Source organism: Myxocyprinus asiaticus, chromosome 31 (genome assembly GCF_019703515.2).
Source record: "Myxocyprinus asiaticus isolate MX2 ecotype Aquarium Trade chromosome 31, UBuf_Myxa_2, whole genome shotgun sequence".
Taxonomy (NCBI): Eukaryota; Metazoa; Chordata; class Actinopteri; order Cypriniformes; family Catostomidae; genus Myxocyprinus; species Myxocyprinus asiaticus.
In genome coordinates, this window is record NC_059374.1 from 40,572,998 (window position 1) to 40,597,345 (window position 24,348).

The 24,348-nt window shown below is 38.4% G+C and overlaps 1 protein-coding gene and 1 pseudogene across 1 annotated transcript; both read right to left on the minus strand.

Annotated features, from left to right (window-relative positions):
* Positions 1-651: 651 nt before the first annotated feature.
* LOC127422031 (ras-related protein Rab-38-like) lies at positions 652-6,204 on the minus strand (annotated as a pseudogene).
* Positions 6,205-10,367: 4,163 nt separating this feature from the next.
* On the minus strand, positions 10,368-21,474 carry LOC127422030 (dipeptidyl peptidase 1-like). The gene is made up of 7 exons (XM_051665357.1): positions 21,175-21,474; positions 17,651-17,796; positions 16,971-17,134; positions 16,648-16,803; positions 16,145-16,263; positions 13,815-13,946; positions 10,368-13,114 (listed from the first exon to the last, which is right to left on the minus strand). Exons 1-7 carry the CDS (start codon positions 21,323-21,325, stop codon positions 12,615-12,617), a joined length of 1,368 nt encoding a protein of 455 aa, XP_051521317.1. The 5' UTR covers positions 21,326-21,474; the 3' UTR covers positions 10,368-12,614.
* Positions 21,475-24,348: the final 2,874 nt, after the last annotated feature.

Here is a 24,348-nt window from a genome sequence, read left to right on the forward strand (position 1 = left end):
TTTCAGTGCATACATATTAAAAAAATTATAACCTTTCACATTCTATCCTCTTCTTTATGCACTTTCAAAAGCGGTGAATGTGAAGAGACTGTGAATGTTTTTAAAGTGAATTAAGTTTCATTCTTTCAGGTTCATTCATTACAAATAATGGAGCTGTATGTTATATCAGTTTGTAAAGCCATACAGTACAGTATATGAAGTATGTTTGGTCTCAGACATTAATTCCATAAACCAATAGAATGTACCTCTAGGAGCATCACTCACACACACACACACACACACACACGATCTCAAACAAGCCACTTAGCTTTTTTCTAACAAAATAGCCTGTCTAAGCTGCCAACTCCACAAGTGTCATCCAAGTACCTCAAAATACAGTGGCATGTGTCAGTCACTACCGGACGTGCCACACATTTTAGTGGCATCATCAGTGGCATATGCCACTTGTGACCAGAAATGCCACTGGATGAGCCACAAGATATAGCAGCACGTGCCTTTCATATTCTGTATTAGAAATATATCCGACTTATAGCCACATGATTAATAACCAGTTGATTGTATTGTAATGCTAAAAAAAAACAAAAACAATAAAAAAACAAAGCAATGTTTAAAAGTAAAAAAATCAGGAAAATGTTGAAAATACTCCCCTAACCACTTCGATCACCTCAGAAATATGTTTTAATACATCAATACTTTTAAGGACTGTATATATAATTTATGAGCAGTATGACTTTCGGCTGCCTTTAAAAAAAATGATAAATTGTGGAAAGTATTGAGTTTCTCTTAGCAATTACTGTATGCACAGCGGGCAAAAACAAATTATTATTCTTAATTAGTTGATTTTGCTTATACAAGTAATTTCGACACAAGATTATTTGGTCAATAAAATTAATAAAAATAAACAGAACCATAAAACTTTAATTAAATGAAAGGACACAACTGATTGGATGGGAAAATGCAGCGTTGGCACATCTGGAATGTTCCGAAGTGGCCACTGGGGTTTTGTTGGCGTTCCTCTGTTTGCATCCTGATGATTTGACAAGAACACGCAGAACCTCAAGAGTCCTCGTGAAGTTTTGTAGATACGCCAATATACACTGAGACAGAGAGAACAACTATCTTTTTCCTTTTCAAATATTTTCCACTCTGCAGAGTGTTCGATAAGTCTGTTACCATGGAAACGAAGATATGGCAGCAAGGTCCCCTCTCCAGTGCTTACACAAATAAATGAGGTGAGATGAGACAAGAAGAAAAGAGACAGAAATAAAACAAGAATGAGAATGGAAAAGAATGATAAGAGACAAGGAGGTCTGTGTTTGAGTCCAACGCAGGATGAAGCGCAGCGACTTCAAGACCTGAAACACGCTGAGCAGTTTCCTCTGCGGCTCGACTCCTGCAGCGGCGAGATGGTGTCTGTAACCTCTGACTGCAGCAGATCATTCTCATGAGATATTATGAGAGACACTGCACTGCCTCATCTATATTAATACTCTCCTGGAGAGAGACACAGAAACAGAGAGAGGGCAAACTTTGCTGTCAATGTTCACACAACTTGTCGTTGGCTGTGACTGAATTAAATAGCTCTTGAATATTCATGACATAGCTGAAGGACCGTGAGTCAGCAGGAAGTGTTTGAATGATTTCCTGCTTGTCGTACGTCCTGTCATCTCTAATGATCTTCACACACTCAAACGCAAAGATTCACAACAAATACTAGAAGGTCAGTAACGCTGAATTTACACCAAAGAGAGAAAACAAAATGTGTGTTTCAGATGACATCATTTCCTGACCTTCAGATTGTGTGATTTGTCTGATATCCAGCATAGTCTTATGACAACCCGTAATAATTCGTAAGATAGCGTACAACTTGGCTCGTATGAAAAGACTCTTATTCCCGTCAACAAAAATAATTTAAAATTGATACAATACAGATAAAAGCTTCCAATTCAACACTTTTGAAGCATCTGAGAACAAATTTGGTTACTCATTCCATATTTATTTACGCAATACAAATGATGAATGTGTATAGCCTATAATACGCTTCCCACGTCTCATTCCAAAACCTGACGTTTTCTTTTTTTTCTGTGGTACACAAAAGTTATTTCCCTATTAAAATCGTGGGGAGGTTTAAGGTTTGGTTAAGGGGTTCAAGGAATATTCCAGGTTCAACACAAGTTAAGCTCAATGGACAGCATTTGTGGCATAATGTTGATTATAACCAAAAAATAATAGACTTGACTTTTCCTTAAAAAATCAAAAATGTTGGTTCCAGTGAGGCTCTTACAGTGGGTGAATGGGGCCAATTTTTGGAGGGTTTAAAGGCAGAAATGTGAAGATTATAATTTTATGACAGCACTTACATTAATTCTTCTGTTAAAAACCAGGGTTTGACATTACATCATCATGAAGTTGTAAAATTGGCAATAACTTTAAACAGAAAAGGTTTGTAAGTGTTTATAATCACACTAAAATCACTTTGTTTATGTCTTGTGGCTATACTTTTGTAATAGTGAGAATTTTAATGTTTACGGATTGGCCCCCATTCACTTCCATTGTAAGAGCCTCACTGTAATTTTTGCTTTTTTAAAGAAAAGGAGGGATGAGTCTAAATTAATTTTTGTGGTAATCAATATTATGTCACAAATGCTGTCCATTGAGCTTAACTTGTATTGAACCTGAAATATTCCTTTAAACTTAGGACACATTTTCATAACACGGTTCATTGGTTTGCTTATTCTCCCCAATGGGAGCAAAAGAAATACGTTTTCGTATGAGCCAACTTGTTCAATTTCGCCATCTCGTACTATTATAATGACTTGTCTTCAGACTGAGTTGCTAAGATCTGTGACCCAATAAAATGAGTGTATGTGTCACTTTAAGTGAGTTTCTCTGCCAAATAAACTACAGATCATGACTAACAAGATCATCTTTACCCTCAGCATGACCTTTCATCTGACCTCTTCATCTAATCCTAAAATTGGGTAGGTCTGCGCACAGTGATCATGAGGCTAAAACAACTCTGACAGATTAGCCTGTAACTCCCATGTATGAATGCTTATTATAAAGATAATTTATCAATCGCAAACTCACATTATACAGCACTTAAAAACATTAAGGGTATAACAGATTAGAGGTCGACCGATAGTGGGTTTTTCCGGTACCGATAACTAAGGAGGCGGAAAAGACCGATTAATCGAGGCTACAATGTCCAAAATGAATAAAATACCAAATGTAGTTTATTGTGCAACTAAAATCCCAATAATGTCAAGGAAAAAATGAAGATTTGGTGCATAACGCGAGACTTTTAAATGTAAGCAAGCCCAGAATACACTGGGGACTCTTATTTTGAAATGACGTAGACCTGGCTCCGTTACAACGTTCTATTTTTACGTTTTTACCAAATTAAGCTTTTCATAGTCTATATATTCACCAGATGGAGGCTTCTGTGTATATATATTTCACCAGATGAGGTTTAATGAGGTATTATTATCACAAGATATGAAGTTGGAGACACGATGTATGTGCTGACGGTACACGTTTCCATATGGTCGCATTTTTCTTTGCATGTTCTCGCTTAAACCTGTAAAGCCTGACATATGAAAACAGGGCTCCAGACTGGGACTGCGACCATTTTTCCTAACAGTGCGATTAAACTTTGCAAGAGGTCGCACTGGTGCTATTACAAAGTTGGCCGACTCTCTGATTGTGCGCTGTCATTTTTTGTTGTGCATGAGAAATATCAAATGGCAAACGTTCCAGACGCGAAAGGAAGGAAACAGCTCTACCAGGATCAGTCAGCGTGGCTCAAGGCTCAATGGACAGGTCAGCGCAGAGACATGCATTTACACGTGGACCGGTCTGGAGCACTCAGCCGCGCAGATCATCATAAACAGCGCTGTGAGAAGAGCGGGCTGGTCATTGGTTATTTGTTTAAAACCTCTATGAAAACCCATAATGTGTCCATGATTAAACTAGCTTAAAATCGTATTAAATGGCCCCGACATTCTAAACAGCAGTGAAAAGGAATAAAGAAGAAAGCTGTTCCATGAACAAACAGAAATTGTAAGGCTTTCAATCCACACATCACAGATATTAAAAAATATTTACCATAAACTTATATCTATACATCAGGTAGTGAGGGAATGCATTTTAATTTCTGGATGTGTTTTTCTTATGACAAAATGGCATAATTTGTTTTATGGTTACTGTCCATGTAATCATGGTTTTACTTTTATCTTTGGTTACTATGGAACGCCCAACCAAGAAGCTCTAGCACCCAATGGTCAACGGATGTAGAAAGGAAGTCCCGCCTTACAGGTAAAAGAGCCAATCACCGTTTAGATACAGACATAGCTTGTCAATCAACTCGACAACGCGCATGCGCATTAGCTATACGAGCCGGAAAAATTGCGTGTTTTAGCGTAATATTAGGTAAAGAAGCACAATTTAAATATTCAATATAATAAAATGTTATTGCTAATTTCAAATATGTTCTTTAATTGTAATCTTGAGCAACCATTTTTGAGATTTCGGTGTTCCCAAAGTAGATAGAAGCTGCACTTTCATGACAGGAAATAACCTCCCGAGAGCATTTTAAAGATGGCCGACAGTGGACTGACTTGCTCGAAAGACTTTAATATGATCTTAAAAAAAAAAAAACAACTCAAAACAACTTTATTTTCGCCGATGATGTCACAGACCTATGGACTGTTGTGTCTGAGGTCTCGTTCTCTTCAACCGGCGCTCTGTCGTAGACACACACAGAGACAAGCACGCACACACATGCACCGGCTCATTTTGACTTTCCGCTTCCCTGTCACATGGAGATGGACAAAATAACAACAGAGTACTGCGTGAGTGCGTGAACATTAAAAATGGTAATAGACTGAATTTTGATGTGATTCATAAAGTAACTTTGTCCTGTGTACGTGTGATCGTGTACTTATCCCCTTGAGGTTTGCCGTAGAAAGTGTATGTCCATACCCAGCTTCAGTGAGAAAATTAGATACGTTCAATAAACAAACTCTTCAATCTGACTGTTGTAAAATCTGCTTTTATTGTTATTTATAATCATTTTACTGTATGAATATCACGGTATCGTGTCTGGTTAGGAACCAACATAAGCCCAACATAAGTCACTTTTCGCGCAAGTCCGCCCGTTATTTTAAATAGATCAATATAAACATAGAAACCACTTTTTTCACAAATAACCACTAGATGGTGCCATAAACATGTGAAACTTACACGCAATAGGTTGTTTGGCTCGTCGGCTTGAACAAAGAGTGAAACAGGAACCGTCAAACATTGTGTATCATATTTAATACACACAGCATATAGGGTTAAATTTAGAAATTGAACTTGATTAATCAAAATAACTAAATATGCATTGAAGTACGGATAAAAATATAGGTGAATATTGTCAGTGATGAAAGATTTACGAGGTGTCAGTGATTGTTTTTATTACACCTCTAGAGGCCGCTGTTATACTGTAGAACCAAGACGTTCTAACTGTAGGATCCTCCGGCACCGGCCACAGAGGAACACACGGAAGAAGAAGAATTATAAAAAACTATTGGCATCTATCCACATAGATTTTTGCCGATAACCGATATCTCCAAAACACAACTATCGGCACCGATTAAACGGTAAAAACCGATATATATCGGTCTACCTCTACAACAGATACAAGGTTACAAATTCATTTCTCTAATTATCTCCTGTACCACCAGTAATAGCTTTCTTTAGATAAACTCAAAGCCTTCAGATATTCATGATGTACCTTGGCAGAAGTTTCAAACCATCCCACAAAGCCGTTCTCCTGGCAGAACTGTTCCACCTTGATGTCGTTGTTGGTGAGAACGTCTCTGCCCTGATCACATTTGTTGGCGAGCAACACGCCTGCCACTTGTTTGCTGTTGGATACACTCAGCTTGGCATCAAGTTCTTCTTTCCATTTTGTCACTGCCTTCGAATGTTGACGGTCGTGTGACGTCGATGACAATGAAGGCACCCAAGGCCTCTCGATAGTACACTCGCGTCATGTTTCCGAAATGCTCCTGACCTGTGAAAACATAGTGGAGAGACATGTTGGGTTTTTTTGTTGAGGGAAAGAAAGATAAAGAATTGCCAGTGAATTTTGAGAACAGCAGGTGAAGAATTATTTTCCCCTTAATTCAAAGTTCAATATTTGGGTGTTTCTTTAACTTCGGGCACTTCTAGAAATGTCTTGTTAAATCATGTTGTAATGAAACACACTCTCTAGTTTTTTTGTTTGTTTGTTTGTTTACTTATAATTGCCAACAGAGTATGTACATGCATCAAAAGAGATTTGTCATTTTTTCTGAAAGTCATTAAAATTCCCACCACAGTGTCACTTCACGTCTCATATTCTGTATTGTGTTGAAATTCTGAATTCTGTGGTGCAAATGACGCTGATGGAAATGACATTTTTAACATTTTTTAAATAAAACTGCTGACTATTTTGTCTTGCTAAGGCTAATATCATAGCTAAACCTTTTATATAAACTAAATACATAATTAAATAAATGGAGTTACTATTTGCACTTGGTGTAAATAGCACCTGCCAAACAGCGCCGCTATATGCACTCAAATTAAAGACAAAATGCACCCCTTAGTGTTGCTGCAGTGGCGTAGTGTAAATGGACGTCCTGATTTCAATTCCCCCCTTTGCTTTGCCCCACTGTTTCCCATCCTGTTTCCTGTCTCCACTCTTAATATTTCCTTTAATACTTATATCAATTAAATATTAATTTAATAATAATTTTAATAATAAATAAAAATGTATATAACGGTTGATTGCTGCGCAGTGATTTGGTCATGGTGAAGGTCACAGAGTTGAGTGAAAGGTTTGATCTGGGTAAATTAACCATTGTTGTACTATAGTAATATTGTAGTAACCATGTTTTTTGGCAGAAGCCATAGTTTTAATGCACTTAACACTGGTGTTCCTACAGTAATATGGTGTTAATATAGTAACCATGTTTAATTGTGTGGTTACTATGATTTTACAACAAAATACAATGGTGATACTATAGTTACTGTAGTAAAACCATATCAAATTTGTAAGGTTAGGTTTAGGGGTTGGTATAGGGTGTCTGTGGGACTCTAAATAAACACAATAAACATGCTGCAGTGATGCACAATACTGTATTTTAGTATTTAATTAGTGCACAGAAGATGATTTTTGTTGCTGTTTTCACTTAGTGCAAATAGCCGCTGCCTTAAATAATATTTTCACATTTTTTAACACATAATTTAGCAAAATTGTACAGCGTGATTGTAAATGATGCACAACAACAATATTCTACTCACAAGTGTTATTTACCTTGAATTTTCTTTTTTTTCGTCAAACATAATTTGTCTCATATGTCATCACAAGCATGCTTTTTACTGACACTTAACCAAGTCAACAAAACAAGTACAGTTGAAAAAACTTTATTATGGGCAAAATTGTTTGCTGTTGTGTAAATGATGTCACAACTGTGGGACAGTCATAATTTAAATATATATATATATATATATAACATTTTCACAAAATAAATACATGTATTTATTTCCCTTTTTGTTTAGATGATCATAGTTTTAAACTTGCAATAATTTGTAATTTTATAGTTTAATATTGGAAGTCTGGGTCTGGGGGCTAAAACAGTAAAATCTGCACATAAAAGGCATTTAAAAAGTACCAACAATAATTTATTAAGGCCTGATAAAAGGTTTCTATGTCAGTTTTAATGAGTCAACCACTGGGACATGAAATGGCCCTAAGTTTAAGAAAGATATCAAGTATTACGGCTAATATCCAGATGCAGTTGGCTAGTTATTCAATCCATCAAGTTGTAACTTTTAGTCCAATTAGAACCAAAAGTAGTTTATCAACCTTATATCACAGGAGAACATTACAATTTCCATAAACAACTTCTCATTCTCTAATTATTTAGAGAGAAAAAAAAATTCTACTGGTGCTTTAAAGTACTCAGAAACCAACTTCAAGAATTTTGCAAATTACAAAGGACCATATAGACAACTCAAGAACCCTATAAAGCAAAAATGGTCCTTTCCTAAACATAAGGTGCTTCAAAGAACCTTTACTGTAGATTAAATAGTGTGGATTCTATGCAAATACACGAGCATACACTAGAGATGGTGGTTTACGCTTCATGTCTATAGAAGAACTAAACACACATATATGTATACTTTCTCAATTTCATTGTGACTTCCTGGTGATCATAGATCATCAGAATGTTTCACCACAAAACAATGAAATGTTTATTTTCAGTCAAGCCCTTGGGTCGGGTCAATGCAATGGAATTTCACTCTCTCACACAAACTCTCTCTACTTTTTCTTCCAACCAAATCCACGTTATTTTCTTTGAGATTCTTGTACATATTTTCAAGAGGCCAAGCTAAACCCTGAATATCTTTAATGAGGGAAAGCACATTCCAGTGGTTAATACTGACAAACCCCACAAACTCCGCTGAGCTCCAGCCTCATGCCATTCAACATAAATCACTGATCTGGGCCACAACCGAGTGCGGATTAGTGTGAGAAGTCCCTGGAGCCGCCAATGAAAACTAAGGGGTTGCCTTATAGAAGAAAAAAAGTTACATGATTCCTAACATAATATATATGAACCGTATGTCATGCTTAACAGATCAGAAATTCATGTATATTCAGATATACAGTCTCTTGAACAGTGTTGCTTGTAGCCCTATTTTCCTTAACAATAAATGACATAAATATGAAGTTTGATATTTTGTTATCTAATGAAATGACATTCAGACATTTCTAAGTTTGAGTTTAGTAGCAAAATAGTTTTTAGGGGGCCACTGCATATGAAAATACTGTATATGACGTTTCATGACATTTAACTAGCTTAATATAGGCTAATAATGTTATTAATTAATGGTATAATACCTTTTACGTTTTTTTTTTATATTTTTAATTGAGTTTATTTTCTCATGATAATTCACGCTTCTATCTGATGGTTTTGTCAGGGATATTAATCTGTTTCTATTTACAATAACCTCCCTGTTTTTCTTTTTCTAGTGGATCTCAATAATAATCTCCCTCACTTGAGCGGTGTGTTGCAGCGTGAAGCACTTACATGTATCCATTGATCATGGTATAAAAATTGTGTGTGTGTGTGTGTGTGTGTGTGTGTGTGTGTGTGTGGGCGTGGCCTCCCCCCCCCCATCCCCCTGGAATCTACGCCCCTGCTTTCAGGTGATGGTTCTGTGAGATGGAGCCGATCATGGACGCGTCTGATGCACAGTGGGAGAGTGAAGGGAGAAGAAACGCCCTGCGGAGAGAAAAGCTCAACTTGCAACTCGCCAGAGAGTCAAGCATGAGACCAGAGACATACCCCGCGAACACATCACAAATTCAACAGGGTAACTGCTAAAGTTACTACTGTAAAATCACAAATTAATATGGCTTCTCCTTCAAACAGTGTTAGAAACTTTTAAAACCTTTTTGTTGACATAAGTGGCTAATACTAAAGTTAGCATTGTTGTCTCAACTACTATGGGATTTTGGCAGGAACAATAGTCACCCAAATAGCAATAGAGTGTGGGACAAATCTGGCACTTCTTCAGCAACTTCCATTGCAACGTTTTTGTGAGGGTTTTGAAGAGTTTCTTGTTTTTAATAAAACGTAAAAATCCAAGTCTTCAATTGTTCTAAGATTTAAGCATACTTTAAATGCTGACAAGCTGGTTTTAGCTGGTCTCGCAACCTAGTGCTCTGCCAGTTTAGTTTGGCAAGCCAGGCTAGCTAAAGCCCAAAACCCCCATAAAACAAGCATACCAGACCAGCCTGAGAGATCAGATAAGACCAGCATAGACTGGTTTAAGGTTTGGGGAAGGGGGGCGGCACATCCCTCTCAATGTATATTGACGTTACGGCCCTGCATCAGAGACATATTTATTGACTTAAGTCTAACATACATATTGCAGATGAGCAAACAACATAAAAATAAATCTTCCAGATGTAAAAACACACCTCAAACAGACATCTGGGTGATGTACGCGTCCTATCAGGGCATTAACAAAAGTTAAGATCCATGGTACTACTATGGGTATTTTTGAACAGGGTACCGTGGTAATACCATATTTTGATTATTTTTCCCCCCGACTTTTATCACCATGCATTTGTCAACTTAAAGTACCTTGTAAATACAATAGAACATGAAAATGGTGATAATTTAGTACAATTCAAAGTAACATGTCTTTAGCAGATGGTTTAAGAATTGTTTTCTAAAGGGGTTACCCACTGTAAATTAGTTAATGAAAATTTGAACTGGATCAGTCAATCTTATTCCATTTTTTTGCCATTTAGGCTACACAAGAGAATTTAAACCTTTAATTAAAATTAAGACAAAGTACATTAAAAAGCAACTTTATTAAAAGATAAATGACACAGAAAATAGAAGGCAAAATCAGTGGTAAAACACATTCAAATACCCTCTGCAAATAGCCTTACAAGACTATAAACTGTCATCCCTTTATGAATTCTACTGATAAATTTATTGTTCAAACCACAAGAACAGGTTTTCCTGAAAAAATACAGATGATCTCTGAATACAAAGCAATTAAAATTATGGTATAAAAATTGTCGTTGCAGACTGCAGTGTGTCATTGAGCTTGCATGAATCAATACAAATCTAAAAATACTCCCTTTTGAAAACACCCAAATGACACCAAGCAGCTGAGAAATGAGATGTTGGAGTTACAGCACTTGGGCACCGGAATTGACTTTTGGCATTGCAGATACAAAAGGAAAGTGTTTTCAACCCTTTGGAAATCCACACTAAAATGGAACAAAGGCTAGGACAAGACCACTTCAAATGCTGGGAGAGTCACAGTGCAAATGTGCAGTGCAAGATGCGTGAATGGGTCAAAGGTTTATCCTGGTAACAAAGGCAGCTGATCAGTTGAAATGAACCATGACATTGCAAAATCTAGAGACAAGATCTACAAAGTTAATGTGCTGTCAATTTTCAAATCAAAACTAGAACAAAAGATGATTTCCTTGTAGGATGGCCAAGAATCACCAATAAAATGTCAAGCGACAACTGTTGGCGGAGCAGGAGATAAGGTGAGGCTCTACAGAGTGATTAATTCCAGAGGACTAAAACTGAGCTCTCAAAAATGTGAGCAGCAGAATAAGGAAACCCTGTGAACAGCCCAAGATAGTGTCATAAAAATTACGCCAACGTTTGAAAGCAGAAGTTAGTGGACGTACAGGAGATGAGAGTCTCGAGCACTCCCTGGGAGGTCAGCAAGAGAGAGGTCAATCTCTGGAGATGGAGCAGACATTGGCTTGCATGGAATGGACCAGGCCAATTAGAAGAACCTTACAACCAAAGTGAAGAGTTTGGAGACTCAATCTACCTCAACTACCTAAACTAAAGGACTAAATCAAGTTGAGTCTACGGTCTACTTGTCTTCTGCCTAGTTTTACTTTGTTTCAGGTGGACTTCACAAGAGCAGTGGCATTGTCAAGAGTCCCAGAGACACCAGCACCAATTTCTTGAGCGTGACCTGAACGATTCACACAATGCTAACAGGCAACTCAAAAGACCCAACTCATATTGCATTTTTACTAAATATCAATGTGGAAAAGGGGACAATGGCAGTCATTCAGCAGTGCCGGGTGGGTTCAGCACTCTAGCTCAGAGCATTTGGGTGCTTAATGTCGTGCTTGTGGGGCAGAATCCCTTGAAAGTCTGAATATCAGAGTCAGGACATTAGCACCAACAGCTTGGAGTTTGACAGGAACAAGTCACAAAACTGTATGTAGTCTTGGTTGAATTGCCTGTAAGCATGTGAGAGTCTACAGTCTAGAGTCTTCTGCTTAGTTTCAGGTAGACTTTGTTGACAGATAACTGCAAGAGTAGAGAAAGATGACACATTAGGGAGGGGAGTCCCAGAGACAAGGCAGGACGCCAGCTTGGACATGAACAAGTCGCACATCGCTAACAGGTAACTCAACAAACTCAATCTACAAGTACCTCAGGGTTTTCTTCCCAGTAACTCCTACTCTTTCTTCCAGGTTTTTGTCCTCTTTCACAGTCATTCAGCAGTGCCAGGCGAGCTTGTACGTAGCTCTTGAGTGTTTAGCTGCTAAACAGAGCTTTGAGGGCAGAATTATTTGACTCTATTTCACACCCAACAGTGACCGCCGCTTGGCTATGGAACAAACTGGAGACTAGCAAATTTTCCTTCGGCAATCTAATGTTGCGCTCGGCAAAGCTCATGGTTTTAGTCCAACAGGTGCAGCATGTTGTGAGAAGCACAACCTTTTACTCGCCTCACAACCTTTATGAGACTGCATCATCTTTAGTACAAGTCCAACTGAAACAGACAAAGATACCATACTACACAACTTAAGCAGACAGGTTAGGTGATCAGACTGAACTTGAGGAAATGGAAACAGGCAGAAAAACAAAAAAACAAAACAAACGATTTACAACTTGGCCACAAATTAAAAGGACAGTAAGATTCACAATTTCAGGCAGAAAATTATGTCAATACTTTTGAAATCTTGATATGATGCCATTTTCATTACAACTGACCAATATGTTTATATGCTCTTAAAGTTTGGCGATTGGCGTTGCTGCTACCGCAATGCTCTCAATGGCACACTCATCCGTTCCACGACAGATTCTGAAGTAGCCGTTCTCACCCCATCCACTTCCCCAACTGTTCTTCACGATCCAGTACTTCTCCCCGGTCTTATGGCATTTCCCATATCCCACCAACAACACTGCATGATTGGTCAGCTCGAACGGGTTGTTGGTGTCACGGAGGCCGGTGTGATGGTAGATGCCCTCTTTGTAGTTCATGAAATCTGGGTACACCTCCAGGGCCACGCCCATGGGGCCATTCCTGACCAGTTCCAGCATCATGGCCGCCTCGCTGCATCCGCCGTAAAATCCACCCACGTAGTGATAATCGGAGGCGTAGTACCTTGCGCACTTGTCAGGGACATTGCAGGGTGAATCGACCCCGGTGTAAGGGAAACAGTCCTCCTCTACAATGCCAAAGTCCTGGATGAATTTACCAATCAGGTATGGAAAACCTCCATCACAACCTGTACCAAAAACAATGAAACCATTAGAAACAAACCAACATGGGCACATATCCAAACCTTTAACTGCAGCATTATTCCAATTGCTCATTCAAAGAAATTATTAAATTCTAAGAAAGTGGATTGTTCATTATGCAAAGCTTGAATAAAAGTTGAGGGTACAAATGAAACCTTTTCCCTAATACTGATAATATCAAAAGCATTAAAACAACAAGCACATGCATACATTTGACATCCCTTAAAAAGGCATGCTTCAAGGCCCGGTCATATTTCGGCTACCTTCGCATGGTGAAATTTCACCATCTCGATAGGAATCCGCACGATTAGGAATTTTGCCTGATGGAAAATTTCCCAATGTGAATTTCATGGGGTTCAAGTTTTGTGAAATTTAACATGTGAATTTGCAGCACTGACTAATAAGTTGCTTGATTTGGCAGTGACTTCTGTGCAGGCAGTGCTTGCTACACTAAATTATGACAGTGGATGAGGAAATCCCCCTTCTGTATGAACGAAGTTAAACATTACGCAACAAAAACATTGATCTGGATCGGCTTGTTCTAAATGTAATCCTGAAGACACTGGAAAAGCAAATATTCACGGTTTTATACCTGCAAACATGCACCAAGTCAGTCAGGTCCTCTTGAGTTCAGTACAGAGAAGGGTTCTGTTCAACATTTGAATCACTACATAAACATGCACGTACCTTGCGAGTACTGGGAGCAGGACACTACTTGCTGTGGACTGAAAACGGGTTGCTGTGTGTTGTTTGTCTGGATTCGGACTCGTGCCTCAAGCATTCCCATGGTGGCGAAAGAATAGCAGCTGCCACATGATGCTAGAAAGAGAAAGAATTACACTAGAGCTGCACGATTCTGGATAAATTGAGAATCACAATTTTTTTGCTTAGAAAAAAAGATCACAATTCTCTCATGATTCTGAAGAAAAAAAACAAAACAAAAAAAACACTTATTTCAGTGATTTACAAAACCTGGACATAATGGTACTAAACAAAGTAACATGTAATTTACTAGAGCTTCTGACAAAATGTTCTCTGCTTCAATCTATGCAAAAATGGGGAATTACTTGACTCTACTTCACACCCAAGAGTAACTGCTGCTTGGCTACGGAACATAAACTGAAGCAAATTTTCCTTCGGTGATCTAACAGTGTGCTCGGCAAAGCTCATGGCTTTAGCCCAAGTCAGTCACTTTATTGTCTTGCAATAAAGTTGTAAATCAAATATATAAATTTAAAATGTCGTAAATCCACAAGAGGTCACAACGAATACATTATAAACCAAACAGCACCTTGTGATTACTGCAAAAGAAATCCTGTTAATAAACTGCATAATAAATCCCCGTTTCTCACATGCCAAGCAAAACGATTAGAAAAGCTTCATTAACAGTTCTATGTTAACTTGGTATTGCACTCGTGAGCAAATATGCAATAACAGTTATTTTACAAAAGTTGTTTTTAAATAAATATTAATTTAAATTAAAACAATGAGGCCTTCAGTGTTTCTCTTGTAAAATTGTTTCAAGCTTGTAAATGAATTATTCAAGAGCCGGTAATTAAATAGAGAACAGAGTAAACAGTGCATTAAGTTTTTCAGCAACAGTAGCAATTAAACATTTTTAAAAAATAATATAAAACATTAAAAAGATACATTTAATGCAAAACAAAACTAAAATACTTGACACTCTTTACTGTGTGATAGATATACATTAATACTGATTTGATGCAGTAAGAATGCATGAATGCCTATAACAGACAGCATGCAGCTTATATACATTTAGACATCGCACAGATCTAACATTTTGAAGAACTTGTCCCTTCTGCTTATACATTAACAGCTGTGTTTGCTTTTAAAATCTCGTCAAATCAGCGCAGATTTAATCCCATCTGTTTACACTCTCATAATTCATTAACAGCTGTGTTTACATTAATATCGCCTTAAGAGGGGTATTTTGATTAAAATCAGCGCAGAGTTTCGTGCAGGAGCGCTGCATTCATCACAAGACACAAGTGCACGGGCAGACACACCCATGCGAGTGTTTGAAAGCAGCTGGCTGTAATCAATGCTGGGTTTTTTTTAGCATCAGTGGCTATTAAAATATTGAACTGAACAGAGATTGTCACACTTCTAGCTAATCGTGGCTGCACCCTGCAGTTTGTAAAGACATACGTCTTTGGCCATTTCGTTTTAGTTTATTCAGTGTCTCGTGCAGGAGCGCTGCGTTTTGTAGATCCCATATAAATTTCATCAACATTTAAAAAATGCGTCTTCAAGTGAATTTCGAATTGAAATTTGACCGCCTTACAAATGCATGACACTGGAATGTTAACATACTGTACATTGCAGAATCGTTGTCATTTAGAAATAAGATCGCATGCGTGTCTGAATCGAGATCACGATCTTTTAACGATTAGTCATGCAGCTCTAAATTACACATTTACTGATTTCTTGAATGACCAAGCAAAGTCGGATTTACAAGTAGGAATCTCTGAATTCTGGATGATACCAGAGTTGTGACATTGGAAGGAGCGTCGACCCGAAAGATGGAAAGCAATGATTTTGCAAAGTTATTTCAATTTCAGTGCATTATTTCAGTAATATATGGCAGTCACCTAATGAATAACACTTAGCGGTTTGTTTTTAGCAAATGTATTAAATACCGTGCATTAATGATTCATGTAGGTTGTGTAAGTGTTGCAGGTGTATTCAGTTATGCTTATCCAGAGTTTTATCAAACAAAATTCAATTAAATTGTTTGGCTTACTTCTGTATTTTGTTTTTCTACGTGAACGTGCAACATATCAATAAATGCCCAACTTGGAGATATGAGATTCCCAGGTTCACTTGAAGGCAGCAACAGTCAATATCACAAGTTTCCTGGATTTCAGGAAAGTCGATGGAAAATGTTGCCAATTACTAGCTCTATAAAAAGGTACTCAAAACACCTGCAAGCTTTACAGAAATTTTTGAACTGTTGACAAGATGTTTGTTCAAAACTGAAACATGCGCACACACACCTTGGTTGCGGACAGGGCTGACATAACTGACTCCATTTATATTTCTCCAATCCCAGTGCTCCGGAAGTCCAGCTGCCACCTTACCGATACCTGCAGCCACAGTCACGGGTCTGACACGTCTGAGAGAGAGAATGACAAGTCAACATGAAATAATCTTCTAAAGACCTCTTATTTTGGTGCACAATTAATCAGTACACATTCCAATGAGAAAAGGTTGGTTTTCATGATCTCTCAAATGTATTAACATTTGCAGTCTCTTGGTTTCTGCTGACAAAAGACTGCACAGGCAGGAAAAGAACGATCCAGTAATATTAACCGCAACTTATCACGATCCAAATAAATCACCACAGATAAAGTCCCGCCCAACACCACTTCAAGCCACATTACACAAGTTGATTGCATTGCAAATAAAAGCATCTGACAGTGGTTATGATCCATTATGATCTATTATTTAGTCCGTTTGCACATATAGGCCCAATTGTACCAATAAACAGAACATGTACCGTGGTATACTGGAGGCACGTCCTCCTGATCTCTTCAGCAGCTCCTGTATGGTGTAGGTCTCATGGTGACTGTATGCTGTGGCTCTCCAGGACTTCTGAACGGAGTTTATTTGATCTACAAACTCCATGTTCTGAGTGTATGGCAGCTTCATGAGCCTGGAGCAAAACATTGGTTACTAACCCACTAATATAAATCCACAAACACTAACCTTTTCTGAGAGGTTATAAAAATCAATCAATGGTAAACTCACGGTGTCATATGACATCTCATCAAGGAGAGAGATAAAGGATAATTAGGTCATTATAAAAGGATAAACACTCACAGCTGGTGTTTGTATCCAAGCAGGGGGTTGTAGTCAGTTTGCGGCGGGATGGGTTGCACTTTCTTTCCAGTAAAACAGGCCCAGTTGTTCCCCAACACATCATGAACCCAACCAGGCAGCGTTTGATCACAGTAACTGGTCACCTCTGAACCCTGCTGAGAATACTAGATATACAGGGAGAGACAGCTGGATATTGAGAATCAAATCTGTATCAAAACACTTACACACTACAATACCACTGTACATGCATTTCTAATTTATAGCATTTTTTACTGTCAGCTCATAATGAATTAATGTTAACCTACACAAATTTAAATAAACATTATGTAGAAATAAGAACATTTATCCATTTTATTAGCTTTTAAATGAAAATGTATTCCACATTATGCAATCCTTTTGATACACGATTTTGTCAATGAAATGAGTCTCTTTTACAGACTATTCTGCCGACTTCATATTGTTTGATCTCAGATTAAGCTATATTTTAGAAGGAATTTAAGTTTGTAAAATCAGACACCATATGACACCACAAACACTTATTTAAGTGAAACCAATATATTCCACAGTAGTTTCAGATCCAGACTACACTGGAAAGCGCTGATGTCAGAGTTTCCCTTCTGTTGTGCAACAGTCATCTGATCGGTCATGTGGTGTCATATGAGACCAAAAGTGTCTCTTACCTTGAAAAACCCAAACCATTTGTAGTCGTTGATCACCACCTCGAAGCCCTGGTTATAGATGAGCGTGAAGAATCCGGTGTGACCGAGATCATCCACAGCTACATACAACTTCTGCAGATCCACTGTCACTGTTGTCACTGCTTTACCTGTTAAAGAAACTTAGGTTCTTCACTTTTGTCACACAACCATATACACAAAAGTGCAATAGTGGGTGAAAGTCTTGGGTGCAGTTCCGAGCAACATAGCAGTCGTGACAGTGGTGAGACATATACCAATTTACAATAAATAGATTTACACATCACAGGTTTATTAGCCAAGAACGATTGTGCATAGGAGGAAGTGGCTGTAGTGATTTGCTCATAAAATTCAAACAATAGCTTCCTCTTAAAACCTAGTAGGCTGCATACCTAGGCAGCATTTCTGGGTACAATAGGCATGTTTAAACATTCAAATACAATTTCAAATGCCAAAATTGTCCAAAAATGCCATCTACTGTACGCACGCATCTACAGTCATTAGGTTGGTTACAAGTTGTACAAAGTACAACACAAAAATACCACACAATACCAAAATGGCACAAGTTTATACTTTTAGGCCATCAGATAATTGATCGCTGTTAATAATAGACACCAAAAAACTTCTCTCCTCATTATGACTTCCTTTGAAGAATCTCAGCCCTGTAGGTCCATACAATGCAAGTGAATTCTCACCCACACCTATCATATCACTTCTGAAGACATAGATTAAACCACTGAAGTCATTTGGATTATAAGAAAATAGTCAAGAATACTATTTTTTCACGCCGACATGCAATCTTAGAGTCAGATGTTTGGAAATCTTTCCGAATTGTAATATACACAAGAGCCCAGGGCCTGATAATATCGGTGGTCATGTGTTGAAATATTGTGCTGAGCAACTATCTCCTGCTTTCACTTCAATTTTCCAGTCCTCAGCATATAGTACCAGTCTTATGGAAAACCTCAACCATTATACCCATTCCCAAGATTTCCAAACCTGTGGAACTAAATGATTATCATCATATTGCCTTAATTTCCCTTGTGTTTAAGTGATTTGAAAGGTTTATTAAAAGAAATATTATTTTAACCACACAGCACCTATTGGACCCATATCCAACAAGGGAGTAGATGATGCCATTTTAACTTTGCTGCATCTTGTATATTCACATCTTGAGTCTCCATAAAACCATGCTAAAAAATTCTCTCTACTTTTAATAATATTAAACCATATATTTTGGCCAAAAGATTGGCAGCAGAGTTTTCCCTAGATGGAGGCATGATCTTGTGGTTGTTGGACTTCTTAAGATGCAGAGTACAGCAGGTGTGTGTGGGTTGCTCCTTGTCTGACAAAGCTATTACCGATATAGGTTCCCCTCAAGGTTGTGTCCTCTCACGCTTGTTTTTTATCCTGTAAACAAAGTTGTAAGAGTTCTTTTTATGGAAGACATTTGATTAAATTTGCAGATGATACTGCATTAGTCAGTATCCTCCAGGGGGATGAGGACAGTCATGGACCTGTTTTGGATGAGTTTCTCTCTTAGTGTGATGCTTCTAACCTCCTTCTAAATACCTTCAAAACTAAGGAGATGTGTATAGATTTTAGGAAAGTGTCCTCAACGTGTGTTACAATTACCAAAGGAGAGACAATTCAGACAGTTGAGACTAATGTCGAATTTACACTACACGATTTTAGTCCTGCTTTTCCACTCGCCGACAGTTAATGGAGATTGCCGACAAAAGCCCGAAATAAGAGACAAATCAGTGCTCGCTCACGTGAACGACAATCGCTATGTGTGAATTTTCAAAGACGCGATCCCAGAGATTTAGCAGGTTAAATATCTAGACCTGCCTGCGACTCCAAGTCCTGCAGTGTGAAATGTGTTTTGATGTGTCATCCACAGCTGCTCATCATCATGCATCTATTTGTATGGTGAGCACAATAATATAGTTTCCATCTGAACAAATTTGCATACACATAAGCTTTTCAATTATTTGAAACAAAAACAAGCACAAACATGTCCTTGTCGAGCCACAACATCAGCAGGCAGCTACCTGCGTTCATTGCAATATTATTTATTTACCTCCAACTCTCTCTGCAGAACAGAAAATCCTTGCTGCCCACCATTCTCTCCTCCATATTTTATTTTTTTTTTCGCTGCAAATCAGCGCACAAACAACTTGGATCTCAAGCTTCTTGCGGACCACCATTTTTAGGGGGAAGAACTTCAGTCTCGCACGAGAACTCCTGTCTCACGCGTGATCTTGCGTCAATTCCTGGATCATTTCTCGCATGCGTTTTGATGTGAAACATAGTCTGGAGACCAGACAGAGTTGTCGGGGATTCTTCCTAGTGAAATGTTTCGTAATGTGTGACCCCCCTGTCACTGATCCCTTGTGTAATGTGCAAACCACAGCAACTTCAAAATACCTCATTATAGACAGACAGTTGTGTACTGTGAAAAGAACAGCAATCCAACAACTTTGAAAGTCGTATAGCATGGGAGTGGCATAAGTGTATTGGGAGAAAGTTTTTTTTTTTTGTATCTTAAAGATATGTTTTATGTTTAGTAACTGGTCAAGAATGCCAATGTCTTAGAAACCTCCACTGAAACAAAATATCCCCACGGGGATAAATAAAGTTACTACTACTACTTTTGGAGGTTCAAAGTTCTGGTCACCATTCACTTGCACTGTATGGACCTACCGAGTGGAGCTATTCTTCTAAGGACCAACAGAGCGGAACTATTCTTCCAAGGACCAACGGAGCGGAGCTATTCTTCCAAGGACCAACGGAGCGGAGCTATTCTTCCAAGGACCAACGGAGCGGAGCTATTCTTCCAAGGACCAACGGACCGGAGCTATTCTTCCAAGGACCAACGGAGCGGAGCTATTCTTCCAAGGACCAACGGAGCGGAGCTATTCTTCCAAGGACCAACGGAGCGGAGCTATTCTTCCAAGGACCAACGGAGCGGAGCTATTCTTCCAAGGACCAACGGAGCGGAGCTATTCTTCCAAGGACCAACGGAGCGGAACTATTCTTCCAAGGACCAACGGAGCGGAACTATTCTTCCAAGGACCAACGGAGCGGAACTATTCTTCCAAGGACCAACAGAGCAGAGATATTCTTCTAAAAATGCTTAATTGTGTTTAGCCAAAAAACATCTGGGATGGCATGATGAGGGTAAGTAAATGAGAAAAGTTTCATTTTTGAGCGAACTATCCCTTTAATTGTTAATTACGTTAAAAAGTTCTGACCAAAAAAATAAATAAATAAAGAAGTACCATGTTACTGAATGTTTTGACCACTACCATACTAATGCCATGTTTTTCTGTATGTACCATTGGCATTCCTTTAATTACACTGGCTTATCAAGGAATTGCAAAGCACCAAAGTACTTTGAAAAACCTCAACTATAAAACTGAAAGTAACTTGAACTTCCGCGTTGAACACAAGAACAAACAGGTTGATCGGCTCATGGATCTAATGGTTGAGATGGCTGTACTGACCTGTGTTGGAGCAGTTAATGGTTCGATCTTGACCCACATCAGACACACTGAAGATCCAGGTGCCCAGCAGATCTTCATAGCTGCAGTTAGCCGGAGTATCTGCCACACATCCGCCGACAAACAAAACAATGACAGTGAGCCCGAGCATCATGACTGCCCGAGAGCAGGCACACAGCGGTTATTGATCGTTACCGAACGCAAGAAAACTGTCGCGTGACCTTCTTGCCTTTCCGCGCGCACCTGCTGCACTGAAACGAAAACTGCGTGAACTTATACAGCGTCTGGTCATGTGACTACAATCATGTGACTACAGTCATGTGACTACAGTCATGTGACGGGCTAATCAACACACACACACACACACACACACACACACACACACACACACACACACACACACACACAAACTAAACTAAACTAATTAATTTTCACACAAAAATTGATGATTTTTTTTTTAATTCCAGGTTTTCAGAATCAAGAGTCCAAGAGTCCAACAGTCAATTTCAGACTAATTTTTCAGATTCTCAAGAAAAAAACTGGAGGTAAAGTGAAAACGTATAATAAACAATGCAATATAAAGCATACTTTACATTAGTTATGATTGATAGTATGAATTACAAAAGATCTTGACATTCTCTATTAATAATATTCTATCAGTGGCGTAGCTACAGGGGGTGCCAGTGGTGTGCAAAAGCCACCCAAAATGTAAGCTTGCACAACCAACGCTGTGTCTCGTTTGGAAGGCTGCGTCCTACGGAGGTCGCATTTGTCGGCCACATACGTCATCGAGGCTGTCTTGTTTCAGAAAAGCGAGTAGGACACTTTGAATGCAGCCGTCGAATGCAACCTTCTTTCACGGGAATTCGTAGGATGCATGAGGTGTATCCTTCGTGGGCACTCACAACCCACAATTCTTTGCTTCAACGGAAATGTCTAAAAAAAATAACGCCAATTTGCCCATAAATATGATGTTCAAAGTAATGTTAATTCCCAAGTTGAAGTACCTCAGTAGATGGGTGCAGAGTATATAATATGTATAATTATATTAATATATAATTAAAATAACGTATTAGACTAAACGTACACCTGTAAAATCTATTTTCTTTTCTCTTTACATCATTATAACTCTCCTAAAATGTATCTCATACATTCCCTTCTAAAGGGACTTTGTTCCCTTCTCACTCAAAGCGTTCGCGCTTGTTAAAGAGTGGCGTGATGTCATAACAACCATGTTACGTTACGTTTCCGTTTTTCCTACGAAGGCCATCTCGTTTAAACGAGGCTTGTTTAAAGGAGGACACTTGGTATACTGCAGCCTTCAAAGGACGCGTCCTACCTAGCATGCAGCCTTCCAAACGAGACATATGCTTAATAATAGCATGTAGGGGTTTGAAATGCATAAATATTATGTTGAAACTTTGATGCATCAGTTATGGAATTTAATAATCAATTATAATGACTATAACAATACCCAATGTGCAGGGGCGTATTAAGGGACCTTTGGGCCCACTGGGCTCACCATTCCGTGGGGCCCCCCTGCCAGTCATCTAACGGTCATCCTGTTATTCTATGAACATGCGCTACATGGACGGGTTTCACTGTTGCACACATCTCCGTTATTATATTAGCGCCTGAAGGCGTTTAGAAGTGCGCTCCTCCAGCGATCGTCGACGGGGAGAATAGGGTAACTGATGCCACGAATGACCCCCCACAATAAAATCCCACTAAAATTGTTTATAAATCTCTCATACTGCATATATAATCCCAAGATATTGCATTAGGCTATATCTTTATATCAACTTCTTTTCTAGTAATTATGACAGGTTTTGTTCTCCTTTTATTAACATATTTTTACAAATATATATTTTTATTGATGGAAGGATTCACTGAACTGAGCTCATACCGGGCTAGTGAGGGGCACTCCCTGTGGAAAACAAGAACATTTATAATAATTACATAATAAATGTAATAACCACAATATGTGTCATTTTAAAGCTTAGAATCTGGACTTTACAATGCATATAGCTGATCCTACCAATTCTTAAATAATGCTTTTTAATTTGCTGACAAATAAAAACTGTTTCATTCTCATCATTTGCAAATCTGTTATCACAACAGGTATATTCAGAGTTGGTAAAACCATAAAAAAGATGAGATAGCCATGTGTTATATATTGTCAGAAAAGTCTCAATTTGTAGAATGCAAGGAGCAAATTTGTTTCACTCAGAGGCCAAATTGCAGTGAGTTTAAGTGTATGAAATCCCACAGACACACATACATTTAATAAACAGGCAATGCAAAGAGTGTCTTTTTATCATGTTTTTCTTTATTACTTCCTGAAACACACATATAACATCGAAATTGATATATCGTAACTTACAGCAGACTATCCCGATTCAAACGAGCCCAAACACAACATAATATGATGAGGAGATCTTGAAATATTCTTCAAAGAGTGTACATGGAAAGACGATGTACAAAAGGGCGCTCAACACACATTGTCTGTGTGTGTTTGTGTATGTGTGTGTGTGTGTGTGTATGTGTGTGTGTGTGTGTGTGTGTGCACATGTCCGAGGATTTATGTGTGCAAACACACATCCACATATGTGCTCATCTAAAGGATTGAGATGCTCCTGAACACTTCATATTTCTGTATTTTGTAATCTATTCCATTCATATCCAATGGCCGGTCATTTTTGACCAGGAAAACAACAAGTGTAAGAAAGTGAAATAAAACCAAAAAACTGTAAAGAAAATGGTCAATTTCATTTGTGTGTTTTCAGATTCCATGTGTGAACAAAGTTAAGTAATTTTATTCCAATTGGATTAAGTAAAAAAAACTGTCATAAGAACAAAAAAGTTGTCCAGGTCAAAATGACTGGAACACAACATAACGGTTAATCTATGTACAGTATATGGAATGTTTTTCCAAATGAGGACAACCCAAAATGTCCCAGTTTGTCTGATTTTGCATACACACATGCATGTATGTGGTGGCGTGGTGGACTAAAGCACTGAACTGGTAAGCAAAAGGTTGTTAGTTCACTCCCCACAGCCACTGCCATTGTGTCCTTGAGCAAGGTACTTAACTCCAGGTTGCTCCAGGGGGATTGTCCCTGTAATAAGGGCACTGTAAGTCACTTTGGATAAAAGCGTCTGCCAAATGCATAAATG